At 48.8% G+C, this 16,823-nt stretch overlaps 2 protein-coding genes across 2 annotated transcripts in view; one reads left to right on the plus strand and one right to left on the minus strand.

Moving 5' to 3' along the window:
* Nucleotides 1–2,175: 2,175 nt before the first annotated feature.
* CRH (corticotropin releasing hormone) lies at nucleotides 2,176–2,691 on the plus strand (the record flags this gene model as incomplete). The annotated part of the gene is made up of 1 exon (XM_084260237.1): nucleotides 2,176–2,691. One exon carries the CDS (start codon nucleotides 2,176–2,178, stop codon nucleotides 2,689–2,691), a length of 516 nt encoding a protein of 171 aa, XP_084116363.1.
* A 2,356-nt stretch (nucleotides 2,692–5,047) lies between these two features.
* The window catches only part of TRIM55 (tripartite motif containing 55), a 39,611-nt gene continuing 27,835 nt past the window's right edge, over nucleotides 5,048–16,823 (minus strand). Inside the window, exon 10 of the mRNA XM_084280587.1 lies at nucleotides 5,048–5,449. Coding sequence (XP_084136713.1) covers nucleotides 5,330–5,449 — 120 coding nt within the window. The 3' untranslated portion in view covers nucleotides 5,048–5,329. The remainder of the gene's footprint in view (nucleotides 5,450–16,823) is intronic.

Consider the following 16,823-nt stretch of genomic DNA (forward strand, 5'->3'; position numbering starts at 1 on the left):
CTCCTTGCTGCGATGGGAGACACACAAGTGCATTTACAGTCTGTAAGGGTAACACCAGCAGCCTGTATGTAAAATTTTCCAATTTAAAGGGAAGGACATGATTGATGTTGCAACCGAGGCAGTGGAGAAGCAGGACTGAGATGCAGTGGCAAAGCTGATGGGATGCAGAAACTGAGGAATGCACATGGAATGACTGCTGGGCAGGAGTTGTTTCTATAGGTAGCGCTGCCTCCTGGAAGAGGAGATGAGAAGCTTAAGAAACCCAGCTGGAGACATTGGTGGAACGTGGTCTGGAGCTTGCAAACAGAATGTAGTCCAGACAGCACTTCCAAGGGAGTTCAGTGTGGGATTAGGACACTCTGGAGGGTGTTGTCCTCACCCTGGCTGAGGAGGGCAAACAGCGAGGCACAGGGCCATGGGGTTGGAGAGGTCGGGGAGATCAGCTGGTGGAGTCGAGGAGGGCGACAAAAAAAAAGGGAAAAGATAAAAAAAAAAGAGCAGTTGCTGCCTCCACGCGAGAAGTGGGAAGACAATGGAGGGAAGCGAGGGCCAGAACGAAGGAGTGGGAGCTGGCAGCGCGGAGGCAGGGCCGGGAGGAGCAGGCGGCCGTGCTGGAGGGGGCAGGGGAGGAGGAGCGGGCGGAGCGGTGTCCGGGCTGCTGTCCGTGCCCGGACAAGATGCTCCCGGGGCGGCCCCGGCAGCGGCACCCCCGGCCCTCCCCGCCTCCTCTCGGGATCTTTCCGCCCCCTCTCCTGCTGGAAGGGGCTCCGGGCGACGGAGTCTGCGGTGCCGGGAGGGAACCCGCGGCCCCGGCAGCTGCCCTGCCCCACGGGGCCCGTCTGCGCTCCTGCCCGCTTTGCAGGGGGGGGCAGCGCTGCCCCGGCCCGCGCTTCCCGGGGGCGCCGAGCCGAGACGGGATCGATGCAAAACCCGCGCCCCGCGGAGCCTCCCTCGCCGAGCTACCGCAGCCGCCCCGTGCGGACGGGCCCGGAGGTGGCGGAGGGCTGGGGAGCACCGGGGCTGAGGGAAGGACACGGCCCCGGGGAGCTGCCCGGGTCTCGGGCGGGTCGGGTCCCTCCCCGCGAGTGGAAAGTTTCCCCGGAGTGACCTCCCATAGTACGCTCTCGCTAGGAAATCTCATTCAAGTATTTTTGTCAATGGGGTGGTGGGGGGGGGGGGGGGGGGGCACCCCGCTCCCCGGCCCCCGGCCCGGCTGACGTCACCGCAGAGGCGATAAATATCTGTTGATATAATTGGACGTGAGATTTGGGGTTGCGATAGCGAAACTCGGCCCATCGCCGCTCCGACGGGCCCCCATGATTTATTCAGCAGTGGATCGGGGCACGCAATCGGGCTGTCAGGAGAGCGTCAGCTTATTAGGCAAGTTCTGCGTGATTCCAGGAGAGGGTCTAAGCTATAAAAATCCCGCGCCCCGGCTCTGATTAGGACCAAATCTGATCCCAAGTTCGCCGGGAGCCGGCTCCGAGGGAGAGCGAGAGGGAAGGCACGCCGGGCACCGCCGAGCCCCGCCACCGCCCGCCCTGCCCTGCCGCCGCCGCCGCCCCAGGTAGGTGCGGGGCCGCGCCCGGGTGCGGAGCGGGTTGCGCTGCCCTGCGCCGTGCTGCTCTGCTCTGCGGGGGGCTGAGCGTCCCCCGCGTCCCGCGGGAGGCGGGGAGCTCCCCCGGCCGGGCAGGGAGCGAGGAGGCGCGGGGGAGCGGAGCGCTCGCACCGCGCAGCGCTCGGGGACAGCCGCCCCGCCACGGGCACCCCCCGCTCCCTCGCCCCCCCCTCCCCGGGTGGGTGAAGACGCGCGGGTCCGCGCACACGCACGGACTTTCTCCGCGGGGGTCTCAGCCCAGCCTGGTCCCCGGAAGACGCTGTGCGGGCGCAGCGGGGCTGTTCCGCGAGGGGTGGGGGGGCGGCCGCCTCGACGGCGGGGGACGGACGGGACGGGGCTGAGCGCGGCCGTCCCGCGGTGTGCGGGGCGCGATGGGGCGCGGTGGGGCGCGGAGGGGCGCGGAGGAGCTGCGCGTTTCAGCACCGGGACAGCGGCAGCGGGGGCGCCCCCTCCGCGGCCCCACGCTGCCCTCCCCGCCGCCGCGGCTCGGCTGTGTAACCCCCCCACCCTCCTCCCTCTCCGCCCCCCGTCTGCCCCCGCAGGTTTGGGCCCCGACCATGAAGATCCCGCTGCTGGTCTCCACGGGAATTCTGCTGGTCGCCCTCCTGCCCTGCCAGGAGTGCAGAGCTCTCAGCAAGAGCCCGGTAGCCGCCCACGGGGCTCTGCACCAGCCAGATTTCTTCCAGCAGCAGCAGCAGCAAACTCTGCCCGTCCTGCTCCGCATGGGAGAAGAGTATTTCCTCCGCCTGGGCAACCTCAACAAGAGACCCGTTGGCTCTTTCTCCACCTCTCCCAGCAGCACCAGCCACCTACAGCCCGAAGCCCCCGCCAACAACTTTTTCCGGGCGGCGGTGCAACAGCTGCAGCAGCTGCCCGAGCGCTCGCTGGAGAGCCCCGAGGAGGGCGAAGCCGAGGGCGAGGCCGTGGAGAGGGAGAAGCGGTCCGAGGAGCCCCCTATTTCTCTGGATCTGACTTTCCACCTCCTGAGAGAAGTCTTGGAGATGGCCCGAGCCGAGCAGCTAGCGCAGCAAGCCCACAGCAACAGGAAACTGATGGAGATAATCGGGAAATGAAACGGCCCCTCCCCGCCTTGCCAAAGAGATTCCGCAGTTAGCACAAGAGTAATTACACCGTCCGATGTACCATAGTGCTGCTCTGATGTCATCTCTTTATTTTTATATAGCTTTAAACCTAGAAGGGTGTATTCCGAACAGCCTCTGTCCCTTGACTAGCATGCACAACCGTGTACCAAGTGCAGAAACACGAGTGTCGTTCGTAACCTCCCCTACCTTTATTTATTTCTCCATTTCCCAGTTATTCTAGTGCCATCGCTACGTAGGGATGTGTGAGCATTGGAAGAAATGGTGCCAAGAAGACAGATAACTTTTCTGCTGGGGGCAGGGAGGTGGGAGGGGGAATCTCTGTAAGCTACTTTAAATCCACTTTTTTTCCTGTAAACATTTTCACAATAAAACATCTTTTCAGCGCTCGGTCGATTTTGTTGTGTAAGAGAATGTTTAATATTTATATTTTTAATAAAAGCTGCAAAGTAACGATGGCTTGATAGACTTTCTTGCCTAGACGCCCGAGGGCAGCTCCGCCTCCCTCAGCGCTTACTGGGGCGGGATGGGGAGGGGGAGGCGGGGGCACCCACTGCCGCGGACACACAGAGCCGCGGGGAGCCTTAAATAAACCCCGGGGATGTTTTTCCCATCCCCGCGCCGGGGACCCCCCTCCCTGAGAGCGCCCCGACGTGTCGCTGGCCCCGGGCGCTGGGCAGGGGCTGCCCCACGCTGCCGCCCTCGGCACAGGTTGCTCCCGGGGACCACGGAGGGTGTCGGGGGCCGGTCCGCGGCCCCCAGCACCGCTGACTCACAGCTCAGCAGCACTCCGAGGTGGGTCCCCGGCTTCTGCCGCCGGGAACGGGACCGGGCAGCCTCCTCCTGCCAAGAGCGCAGGCATGGGACACGCGTGAGGCTGTCCCGCATCTCTTCTGTGGTTTCTTTCTAGCTCTGCTCATCCTCCCTGCAGCCCGAAAGGGCAGGCTCCTCCCTGCTTCTGCTCCCCTCGTCCCGGCGGCGGTGCCCAAGCCGGGTCCCTCTCCCAGGAGCGCTGGGGAGGTGGCGGTGCGTCTGGAGAAGCTTCCCGGGAGGAACTGAAGGAAATCCTCCAGGGTGACCGGGAGAAAATAGGAAATCCCTCAGCCCAGAGCACATCCCTGGGAAAAGCTGCTCCAGCAGCCGGAGGCAGTGCGGTGCAGAGCGGCGGTCGCTCAGGGCTGTGCGGGTCTCAGAGCTCTGCACGGAGCCCGCCGTGCAGCCCTCCACAACTTCTCCCGCAGTAGCAGCAGGGGAAGCAGATACAAGCGCGGGTAAATGTGACTCGGCCCTGGGGCATCGGGTGGCCGGGACCCGGACCGACCCCAGGCGTTGCTTTCCTGCTCTGCCAGCTCACCAACCCCACGGCCATAGGCATACCCAGCGCTATGGCCCCACACAGTCCCCTGCCCAAGGGGTGCATTGTGTTTGGGGGCTGGCTCGTGGCCCCTGGAGAGACCCACACTTGACCCCAGTGCAGAGCTGGACACCTGGTCCCCTGCAACACCAAACACTCCCAGCAGCCTCCCAGTCTCTCTCAAACACTACTGAGTGTTGACACCCTGTCCCCAGTGACAAAACTCGCAGTGTCACCTTCAGTACAACTTGTAGAGCTTCTTTTAAGACACAGATTTGGTTTCATTAGATGGCTCAACACCTGCCATGCATGTGGAACAGGGCATTCAACACCCACCTTTTATACAGTGCACCTTGGGGGGGCTAAACCCTGAGTGAACACCTCTGACCACCTCACCACATTCTGGTTTCATGTCACTTTTCCTACACACACAGATGGCTGAGAGGGCACAGACACAGAATACGGCTGGACAGACACGGGCAGCACTCTAATGTCTGCTCAGCACAGTCAGAGCTGTGTCCCTCATCCATGTGTGGGGGCTTGGAGAGTGTTTTTGGCATGTGTGTCTCCCTCATCTCTGCTGCTGGGCACCCTCCCTAACCTGTTTATGGGAGCATTTTCTGTTGTGACTTAGCAGGAAGAACAAGCACGAAGGAAGAAACAGCAGCTTCCCCCTGCCCTCCCACGTTCAGCCCCCGCAGCTGGGGACGCACTGGCACCCTGGGGACCACGAGTGTCTGCAGGGGGGTGCGCAGACACAGCCCCAAGCTGGGGGTCCCAAGGGCACCCTAGTGACACTGAAGTCACCAGCACTGAGGAGGGGGACGCAGGAAGGTGCTGAGGAGAAACGTTGTGTTGGCAAAGGATGCTACTAGTGAGTATCTTACCAGCAGTTTAGCTAACAACACTGGTGAAGCATTTACACCTACACGGGGACACACCAAAAAGTAAATAACAAAACATCAGCGGTGCTTTGCCTGCAGCTGTAGTGATGTTATTTTCCCCTTGGAAACAATACATTCTTGGAAAACACTCTGAGTACGATACAGTATAACAATTTGTCCCCATGTCCCATCCCTCTCAGGACTCTTGTCGTCTCAAGGGTCGGGTACGATGTGGAGGTCAACTGAATTTCTGGGAACGAAACCTGCTCGGATGTCCCTTTCCAGGCCGGTTTCTTTGTTGACTGCAGCCAGGCTGCCTGCGCTCTCAGTCCCTCGGAGGAGAAGCACACCAGAAGCCAGCCAGAGTGAGTCATCATTCATTCAGTGAGTTCAACCAGGAGAAGGAGAAGACATGACGAGCCGGCTCGTCACCCCTCTCATTGCTCAGGGGAGTTTCCTCCACGCGCCCTTGAGGGGCCGGTTCAGAACCAATCTGTAAAGGAGGGAAAGGTTGACAAATGGAAGAGGAAAAGATCAATTGCATTGAAATCCTCAAGATTCCACAACACACAGAAAACCAAAATGAAGCAGGAAAGGGGGGGAAAGGCGGGGACCACAAACATTTGGGGAGGCCAGCCAGACTTCTAACGCCAGAGAAGTTGGAGGGACTTTTGCCCTGGATAATGGCAGAGGAAGGATTATGCTGGGTGAGTGTGTTGCACCTGTGCAAAGGGTTTAGTCCTGATTTGGACCTCTGGAATATTATTGCACCGAAGGTGATAACTGCCTGTTTAGAAGGGATCCTGAGCCAGCTTGGCTTGCGTAGCTGGGCCTCCAGATTGATGTGGACCAAAGCCAATAGTCATTGTCAGTGCATTGCCACTCAAAATGATACTTGTTCTGCTGTCATGAAATCTGCCTTGAATGTGTTGTTTGGGGCTTTTTTTTCCTGATTTTTTTTTTTTTTTGTCTTTAAAGTCTTTTAATATTTATTTCACTTCAATTTCACTCAGCCCAGGAACAGGAAATAAATAATGCAGAGATACAAGCTTGTGCTTATATCCCAGGCCAAATTCTGCTTTTGTTTGTACAGGTATTCCACATTTACTCTTAAAAAAAGGGGGGGGGGCAGGAATCTGGACATGATATGATATGCTGTAGTTGTTAGTCCCAGGAATTATTACTATTTTTTTTTAATTATATGAATATTTAACAGGCCAATATGATACACAGAAATACTTTTACTAGTGCCAGTGTTTTGAGGTCCCTTTGGCAGAGAACGAAAACCAGCTTTGTGTATCAGAAATCCTATTAAAGATAAAATGTACAAAAATGGGTGACTTTGTAGCTAAGGGATGCCTTGTGTCTTCATCATTAAAATCCCAATTTGATGTGCAATATACAAGATATTTCCCCCCTCTATATTGCTAGATATGCATGTACATTATTTTACATTCTTAAAATGAAAATAGGCAACGTTGTCAGCCTCCCTTGTGAACGGTTTCACCTTATTTTGTGAACTTCAGCATGATCTCAGGACAATTATTTGTTATCAAGGTGTTACTTGGTAGAGGGAAAATGAGAGCGCAGCATCCTCTGAATATGAACACATCTCAACCATTTATAATACTGTCCTAAAATGGAAATCTATCAAAGTAGTGATGCTAACAGACATATCCAGGAACAAACAATGAAGCAGGGATGCTTGTGAGGAACTGAAGCACGGGACGGATGATTTTCCTAAGCAGTGTTTGTAAATTCTTAAAGCATTCCGCAGGAATTAGTAAGAACTAATGGTATGTTAAGTATAAACTGGCTCCTGGGCTTCATTCCAGTTACGACCTCTTCAAGTGCCGTGACACCAACAGACAGGACCTCATGGACGTATGAAAAAAGTAGTTCCCTATTTCTTTATACCTGATAAAGAATTCATTGCTCTTTTTACTTTGGTGTTTCTTTTTTTTTTTTTTTTAGAGCCAGATGCTCAAGTTGCTCTAGACTAGCATAGCCCTACTTGTGCCAGTGAAATACTATCTAAGAATCTGCTTTAATATTTGAAAAGTAGAGTTATTTTTGACTGAGATTCCTATTTTCAAAGCAAGGGTCTCACTGCTGCTCACCACAAAATGCAGGGCTCAGAAAGGATTTTTTTGGACAAGGATCTTGCAGAAGAATATGGCTTTTGCTTCCTAACTTTGTTGAGGACTGTAACAAGAGCACAAGTATGGTGGGAAATCTTGGAGAAAGAGCTGCCTACTTAATTTCAGAAGTCCATTTCCAGCAATGCTGGTGAGAAAGGTCGTCTCCCAGGCTTATGCAAAGTATTATAAAGAATTGGGCCCATGGGGTGAGATCTTCAGCCGGAATGGCAGGCAGCTGATGGAGTCCCAGTTAGAAAGAGCTGCCTCTCAGCCCTGGAAAGCACTGAACTGAAACCTTTCAACCCGATTACAAAAGTCAGGTATCAGCAGTAAAGCCATGGCTAGACTTTCTGAGTCGTAAGGGATTCTGTGCTCTCTTGAGCTCAGTAGATGCAGGAGCGTAGGTGGTTTATTAGTCGTCTGTGATGTTGAAAATTTTGCCTTTTATTTTCGGAAGGATAACCGGAGTGCCTGGACTAGCTAGGAGACGTTTTGAAATTGCTTGTGTAATTTTGTGCACCAAGCCCACAGGAGTGTGTGTAAGTAGGCATGGGACAGCCCTCCTTGCTTCTCACCCTGCAAAGGAATAGAACTGGCAAGTGGTTGAAAAACAATTTCCTGCATTTTTATTCTTTATTACTGAAAACCACGCTGGTACTTTGTCATTGCTCTTCCTGCGCAACATGGGCTTCCTTTAGCACTTCCACTTGCTATTCCAACCAGCCACTATTCAGAAATGTACATTCAATCATTGACTTTGAAGCAAAGAACTATCTATGGTTCTATCTATCAAGGTTAAAAACCTGATTTCATAGGATTTGGACCTAACAAGCTAAAAGAAAAAACCCACACTGTAATGGCTTAGACTGGCAAGGTGACCGCATTACCATGTTAACCAACACTGCTGGTACTGCATTTCAAACAAAACAATCTTTGTCTGCATCACTGCCAAAACTGCATTTCATAATGTGTTAACTCCTTCATATTCTGCTGTGATGACATCTTCCTGTGTCAGCAAAACAATGTCAGAGCTCCAGCATATTCCCACCGGGTCTGGCTGGATGAAGCTTTACTCCCTGCACCTCGCTGGACTCAGCAGGCTGCCAGTCTGCAATACCTCCATGTGCCTCTCCAAGAGCAGTCGTTTGCCATCACACCCAGGCAGGAGTGAAGCAAGCACAGCACTCATAATAGTGCAATTCCCCGGTGTTTAGACTTGTGTTTTCACCCCTGTGACAGCGGTGTGCTATCCTCATGTCAGGCCAGAGACCATCAACTCTGTCCACGTTACGAAGCACGTAACGTGCCAGGATTGTCTGAGACAAAGATTTCAGAAATCAACTCTTTTGAACCAGGAGGTGATTCTGAACTGTAGAAAGCAGAAGTAGGTTCTCAGTGTGAATGGGATTTGGGCATCCAACCTTTCCATAGGTTCTGGCAATCTCAGCCCGCATCACCCCGCTCGCCCTGTTGCCGCAGCCCTGCCCAGCTGCCAGAGAAGAGCTTTCTGCTGAGCACGGCACGGCCCTTGCCACACACGTTTCAGATGGTTCAGATTCAACACTTCATTGCATCTGTCCATCGCTATTAGGTAACCCTTGTCAAGTCTTGGAGATCTCATGGGTAGGGCTTGTTTTCCACATTACCTAGAATAACAAGTCCCAACCTCAAGTCTCTAGCAGTAATCAGGACTAACTGAAGTGTTTACCTCAGATTACATTAATCACATTAGGCCAATGCTGAGAGAGTGCTGAATACTTACACTTTGATTTATATTTTCCCCTGTGGTGTTGAGTGACATCAGATGATGCTTTCAATAAGCACCAGAAATTTTCACCAGGGCAACTCATGAAGCAGGGAGGGAAGCACACCCTGCATGACTGATGGCTGGATTTGTTTTTCCAATAAGCAAGGTCCAGGCTGGAGTTTGCACGCCAGTTCTTTGAAGGTGCTGAGCAACCACAACTCCCACTGAGCAGCCGTTCAGCACTCCTCAGCATCTGGCACACTAGAATTTGCATGAATAAACAGTAGAAGGATCCCAGAGCTTAGCCTGATGAGTTATATCAAAGTTGCAAGTATTCAGCATCTTTCAGCATTTGCTTCCTTAAGCAGAGCACTACTTAGATCTGTATGAGGTGCTTGTAAAGGGTGTGGAGGGGAGAAAAGAGGTGAGTGGGATGGCTTTGTCATAATGTTTTCATTTATGAGGTCCTGGCAGTTATCCTATTTATGCTGGGGGAAAAAATAGGCATTCTAGGCCTTCGAGATATTTGAAACACAGTGTACTCTACACACTGTTTTCTGCTTTGCCACCATTAATCTTGGCAGCCTTTACATACAAAGACTGGGATTTGTGTTACCAAACTTCAGTCATCCAGAAGTAAGCTATCCACTCAAGCTAATTGCATTCATCCCCTCTAATGGGAGTAATGAGAGGAAGGCACCACCAGAGGGTGGTTTGTCCCATCCTAAAAGAAGTGTCTGTAGGGTGGGTTGCTCTCTGGAGGTACTTCTTTCTCTCTACTGACTCTGGAGACATTCTTGGTGACTGGGTTAGACTAGGTCTGTCTTTTAAATACTTACACAGGACAGATTCCAGCCAAATACTTCAGCATATCAGAAAGCCACTTGATGGGCATTGAGAACTTCACATATTACATTTTACTGGATCAGTAACAACTCTTAAATTTAGGAAGTGGATAAGAAAGGTGAAATGTCTTCATAGTCATCTTCTGTTTGGTTTTTGTTTTGGCAACTTTTTGCTTATTTTTGATGACTTCTGATAAGGTAGGACATAGAAAAACCCTTGCTATTATGGCCCTCTCATGAGGTGTGAGAAGTAAGAGAAATAAGGGCCGAAATGGTTGTTTCCCCCAGGGCTGTAGATCACACACACCAGTATATTTTATCCAGATTGAGCACACTAATTTTTTATAATTAATCAGAAGAAGAAGAAAAAAAGAGGTTACTGTTTTATGCTGGCTGCAGGAGAATAGATTATGCCTTTACTGGCAAAGCAAAAATGACCTCCTCACATTTTTTGAATAGGGTTCTGCCTACTGAATTGGTAGGAGTTGAACACTTTGTGTCACCCAAGTATGTTATTTCTGACCTGAATTCTCCAAAACTGTATTTACAGTAGAATATATATCTTGTGGAATCATGGACTCAGTTTTGACTATGTTAATAAGAAAGATCTACATTTAAGATGAGCGAGCAAAGAATGCATGTGGCTTGCTAGAAGTCAGTATGCACTAGGAAAGGGGATTATTTGTTACAACTGTGCACATGGATAGGCTGGCTGGTTACAAATAACTCCTTGTGTGGCTATAAGAGTGTTTTCTGGAGCAACAATGCTAACCAAGGCAGCTCCTGCCCCTCGGCACCCCATCCACCTCTTCCTGCTTCAGGTCCTGCATGGTTTGCTGTCCATTTGCATTGCTGCAGCTGTTTGCAGGGCTGTGCTGAGAATGAGAATATCACACAAATAACATTTTTTTTTGTTGTTGTTGTTGGTTTTTTGAGACTAAGGAAGAGACTTTTATACCCAGACCATTTGAATTATTTGATTCCAACACAGTCCAGCAAACAGCTGTCTCAGCACAAACGCTTTGAAAGTGGTAGCATCTGGGCAGAAATAAGAAGCAGGGCCATTTGGCAAGAGACTCTTACATCACCTTTGCTGCCAGAGGAAAAAAATGGATCTACAGCCTTAGAGGCATGCAAAAGTACCCAATGCCTTTGCTGTCTCCGCTTGATCCAGCAGGAGAGCTGGAAAAATGTGGGTCTTGGAGGGAGCAGCAGTGAAAAATACAAGCTTATTGCTTCTATGGTTTCTGTAGCCTCAGAAAATGAGCGAGAAATTAAAGCTAATTCCCATATTTTATCTGGCTTCTTTAGAAACAACCCCCAGTGTTGACAAGAACAGGCATGATTAGAAAAATGCTAGCTGGTCGCAAAGCCATCACAGAATCTGTAGGCTATGTTTGTCTGCCTCAAATGTCAAGTGTTACACTTCTGGCACTCAGCACTTCCAGGCAGCGGAAACAAAGGGAGCACAACAGGTTATTTTTAAATAGTTTAAACTTTAGTTCAAGCATTTTGTTTTCATATTTTTATGCAGTCTAGCTCCTTCAGCATAACACCTGGCAGCTGTCACATATATCACAACAATATTGTTTCAAGCGAAGAGGCTGCTTATTTTGCACGGATCTTTTCTTTTTATTAGTGGGAGCCAGCAGAATGCTCTCTGAAATAATTGCTACAATTACCTGCCACAGAAATGCATACAGTGACAGATAAAATAACACGCAGAGATAAGCTCCATCGGTCACGGCACTAGGTATGTCGCTCTCAGTAGCGGTCAGTAATGAAATTTAAAAGTCTATTAGGAGGAAATGCCTTTTTTTTTCAACAGATTTTCGTTATATTACGATTAACATTAGGTGGTTAATGTCTAATCCAATGTTTTACACAATGACCGTACAGAGACCAAACACAGTTTGGAGGAAAACAGCCCAGCGAGCTTAATTTGGTATAGGATCTGCGCATCTCCCATGGGGCGTGGAGGTCCAGGCACCTGAACCAGGGGTGGAAACATTATTGGAGAATGGTGTGAGAGAGCAGCTTTCTTCAAACTGTTACTGGGGACAAAGGAAATACCATTTCCTTATTTACGTCACCTGTCTTTGTCATGACTCAAACAAAAAAGCCAGAAATGATGTTATTTAACATTTCTCCCATTGCTGCTCCTCACTGGCATTACTTCTCATTGAGAGTGATTAACTACAGACCTGCATAGAACCTAGTCCCACCACTGTCCAGAAAAATGAAGAAAACCCAGGAGGAGAGTCTTACAAACAGATTGAGATTGAGACTGTGTGAGCAGAACATCCTTTCTTGATCTAGCCACACATTGTCCCTCTCACAGAGAAGTTTTTGAGGACCTCCTGATCAGTCAGTCATCTATCATTTCTGCTCCCTTCCAGCCCCACTGGAGGACTGTCTAGCAAAGGAAGGATCACCTTGAGAGGCTGTAGAAGTGGTGTGCACTGGCCACCAGCGCCAGGAAGCTACTCACAGCTACCAGTTCCCCCTTCTTCCTCTAATCTCTGATTCATCAGACAAGTAGATATCACTTCAGATCATCAAGTTAAATGTGAAGTAAATACCTTCCAAGAACTTTTCTTTTGGCAGTAACCCATCTGGTCCATGTCAAATAAACTTCATTATTACGTTTCAGAGAGAAGTAGCAAACCTAGCAATGGTTTAACGTCATGTTTGTCATGTAAGTCTTTCCTTTGAGTAATATGGGCTGTTGTAAATGAAAGCATTTTCTTCCTCTGCAAATGGTATTTTTTGTAAATCCAATGAATGAGACAGAGTGCCAGTTCAGACTGTGACTCACCCTGGAGCTCCATTCACAGGATCAGATAACGGAGCCTGCATAGCTGTGAGGTGTGTAGACACATAGCGTGCTTTGGGACTTGGACTGCTGCTCGCATTGTGAATGACTGACTAAGTTGGGTCATTGTAAATATGGGGGGCTGGGGGAGGGTGGCATGTGTGTGCTGTGGACACAGCACACCTTCTCTGAGAGATGAAAACACCCTGATGGAGATGCAAGAGAAAAAGCTGTAACATCAGCTAAAGCAACAGGCTGCCATTCTTTAAAGCCACTGTGTAACAGAAAAGAAAGTCATGGCCAAAGTCAAACCATTTTTCTCTCATCACTTATTGGTGCTGCTCCTTTTCTGTAATATGCTAATTTTTCCAGGTCTTTGTTTGCCACAGAAACTGAAGCTGGTAGCTAAGACATGACCTTACTCCAACAATCCAATGCTCAGTGAGCAGCACCGTGACTTTCAGGAGAAGCATCTGTTTTATCACCTCTCTGTTCACCCATTAGTAATGCTGCCTTGCTTGCACAGTGCTCGGCCAACTGATGAACAAGATATTAAATCAAACTTCCTTCTGCCCATCTCAGACTGCTCCCAGGTGAAGTCCAAGGAATCAGTGATAAATACTGCTCTTAAAGCCTCAATCACATTTATTGACTAGGTTGTTATGGAGTACAGAGCACATATCACAGGCAACTGTCACCAGAGACAAGCTTGGAACTGACCTGCATCTGGGAAGGCACCATTAAAAAAAAAACCCAACAAACAAATAAATTTATTTTATAAAATTAAATGATGAAATTGTGAATAAATACAAAATTTATTGTATTTTAAGAATTAAATCTGGTGCCAAATGTTCTAAAGGTTCGCTGTCATTGTTGGGGGAAAACAACTGCCTTTCCTCAGTAAGGCCTTTTGTAATAGAGAGAGGCAAACAGCAAGTGTTTCGTCATGAGGAACAGCCTCTTCTGTGTGCAGAAGTGCTGAGCCAGGAGCGCTCTAGGAGACCGGGCCTGTGTTTTGATCACCACCTTCGGCAGTTGAGAGAGGCTCAGACAGCTTTTCTAAATCATGCACACAATTTATAAATTAAAAACAACAATGAGAAATTCAGATCACTTAGTCTCCAGGACAGAGAGTGTGAAATCCTTGTTCTCTGCACGAAGGTGTGACATCCATGTTGGACACCTGCAGCGTGGTTTGAACAGTGCGGCACCTGTCTGTCTCCATTGGCCAACAGCCTGGGGCAACAGGTTTTCTGAAGTAGGCCCTGGTCTCTTACTTAGTTACTTGAAGATTATTGTAAAGATGTCAGGAATGTATCTCACCTGAGAAGGGATGAAAGACAATGTGTTTGAGATGTCTCTCTCCCTTGCTGTCATTGCTGTGTTTTTTTGTTTAATTTTTGGTTTTTCCCTCCCTCTGTTTCATTTTGGCTGTACAGGCAGCCACCCCACCTGTAATCCCATGTCAAACAGTGGGTAGGGGAGCACCTAACCCTGCCTGGGGCTACGATCCAGCCCCTGGCCTGCTCACAAGTCAGGAAAGCCTAGAAGTCGCATGATACAATATCCAAACACAAGGACTCAGTTTACTAATTACTGCCAGTGGGATTTTCAGCCAGAGGATCTCTCTGTAACGGTAACGAGGTTGCAAGCACTGCTTTCCATTGACGAACATACAGCTGCACTCAAAGCCTGAACTGTCTCAAGGCAGGAGGATGATAACTAACCAAATACTTTACAAACAGATGGGTTGTGTTGTTGTGACATAAATCTACCATAATCTGATGTAAAACAACGACAGTTCACCTGTGATTAAGAAATATTTTTTGTGTACATTCCATTTGCCTTTCTGAAAGCCTTAACTATGAGCTCGAGGAGTACCCCTTGGACAAGGAGGTCGAGTGGAGGTGGATTTCAGTATTTAAATGAGTTGGTCACAGAAAGACAATGCCTAGGCGAGCCTGGCTTTGTATTAGTTTGAACAGGAGAAATAATTTTGTCCACATTGTCGCTGTGGAGGTCCTTTTGTTAGTAATGGGCTGAAAAAAAATGAAATATACATAAATCAGATGGTATCTATGACTCACCAGACAAATCACAGAGCAGACTATTGGAGGCAAAACTTCAGGTGAAGTATTTGCCACTCATATTAATTATGAGAAACTGTTGTCTGAAAGCTGGTCTTAATACATTGCCCTCACGACTCATCACTGTTGCCTCTGAATCACTCAGAAAATTGTCAGAAGCAAGGGAGAGAGAGGTGTTAAAATAGAAGCAGTCAAGACTTTCCTGATTTTCTCTGCAGGTATTTGCTAAACCAAGGGAAAAAAATAATCCCACCTGAAGCAGAAAGTCAAGATACAAAACAGAAGTTTACAGGCAGAATTTACCACCCAACTAAACATCAGCCTGAGTGGCCTCAGACCTGGCCCCTATAACGGAGTCCCATCTCACCGAGTCAAATTACAGAGAAGCAAAGGTAGGATTTTTGTGCCATTAACTGAGATTCTTGCATCTAACATTTGCCCTGTGCTTCAGCTACAGGCTTGCTTTTTTTTTTTTTTTTTTTTTCCCAAGTGAAATTTAAGAGAGAAGTTTAGGAAGAAGCTTCAAACAAAATTTAGTTTGAGCTTTAAGACTGGCTAATTCATGGGTCTCCTACAAAAAAGCTCAACTTAATGGAGGACAGATGACCCATTTTTCATCCAGTCAAACCTTGCAGATTTTTTAACTGTACATAAATAAACCTATCCAGTTTTCTACCTAAAAAAAGATACAGTACAAGTATATCCTGACCTAGATGATAAATAATCCAGTTGACTTTTGCTCCCTGCATTCCCAGATCTTTTGTTAGCGCTAAACACAGGTGTTGCAGGGAGCAGAGAGCCGTCAGAGCAGCAGCTGGCTTCCTGGGAGAGAGCTGCCTGGGCTGTGTCTGCTGCTGGTGCTAACAAACTTCTCATCCTGCTCTGGGAGCACATTGTGGGAAGGCTGTTGGGTGGGCCAGAGGGAAGGGAGACCCTTGCTTAACATTGCAAGACTGCCTTGTCTTGGGCAAACAATCCCCTCTCTTGGAGCAGCTGGCTTGAGGAGGGTGACTAAGCTTCCTTACCTGAGCAGATTGACAGGACTGAGTTTCCAGTTTGGAGAGGAGAAGGGAAATCATTACATACATACCACCACCACGCTAGTACAGCCGTTCCAGAGCAGCACTGTGCTAAAACGTGGGACGGAATCTTTTATAGATCGGTGGAAAAGCAGCCCTACATGGGCAATGTGCACAGCATGGTGTCTCTCAGGCTTATTTTGGCTTTAAATGATCTTATTTTGTCTGTGTTGTCTGTGTATTGACATGACAACCGGTGGGCTAAAACTTAGCTAAGCACTGACCTCTCTGACATGCGATTTAAAGCTGTCTCATGGAGAAATATTTGAAAGATCACCCGCTGTAACTGAAGTGTTCAGCAGCAGGGCAAAGAGAACTACAGTACATGAATACAGAGAGGACTGGCCCTATGGTAATTCTGGCAGATGGCCTAAGGTTGCAAGCAAGTAATAGAAAATTTAAAAACTAATGAAACACAATTAACATAGGCCACTCCATTAGTATTTGTCTCCCCAAACAGCTCAGTCCTGATTATATCCTCATGGAATTAAAACACTGTACTTACTGGCAGCAAAGGGATATTAGGTGAGAATGCTGTTTGTGGATGATTAACTTGCATTTCCTTTCAAACTAAATGCCACAGAGAGCCGCTTCTCTGACAGGGAACTTGAGCAACAGAATATAGGGTCCAGTACTTCACCTTGGGTGAAATAAACTGGATAATCAGATGCCCAGGTGAACACAAGACTTCTACAAAATCTCATAAATTCATATGGTGTCTCTGCATGAGAGATGTTGCCTACAAAAATTCTGATCAGGGGAAAAACATGAACAAACTTTTCCTTATGCATCCATTGCCCTGTGTATTTTAAACAGACTGAAGTAATTTGAGAAGATGTAGGGTATGTGGGGATTTGCCTTCCTGTAGTGACAACACAAATAAGTTTTGTTATAAAATACCTGTCACCACTGATTTTTGGGATTCCTTTATCACAAACCAAGGGAGGGAGTGGTTCTGCAGGTGAAGACATGTTTAAGGACAGACTTCCCAGAAACTGGTTTTACTCTTCTCAATACACATGATTTTCTCTAGCTGCCAGAAGTCTGCACAAGGGTCAGAGCTTAGGCCAGCTTTTCCCATTTGGCTGCTTAAAGCTGGGCAGCAAGAGGGGTTTATGTACCTGACTTGTTAGCTGGCAGTATTGGGCATTTG

This window comes from Gallinula chloropus, assembly GCF_964237585.1.
Source record: "Gallinula chloropus genome assembly, chromosome: 2".
Taxonomy (NCBI): domain Eukaryota; kingdom Metazoa; phylum Chordata; class Aves; order Gruiformes; family Rallidae; genus Gallinula; species Gallinula chloropus.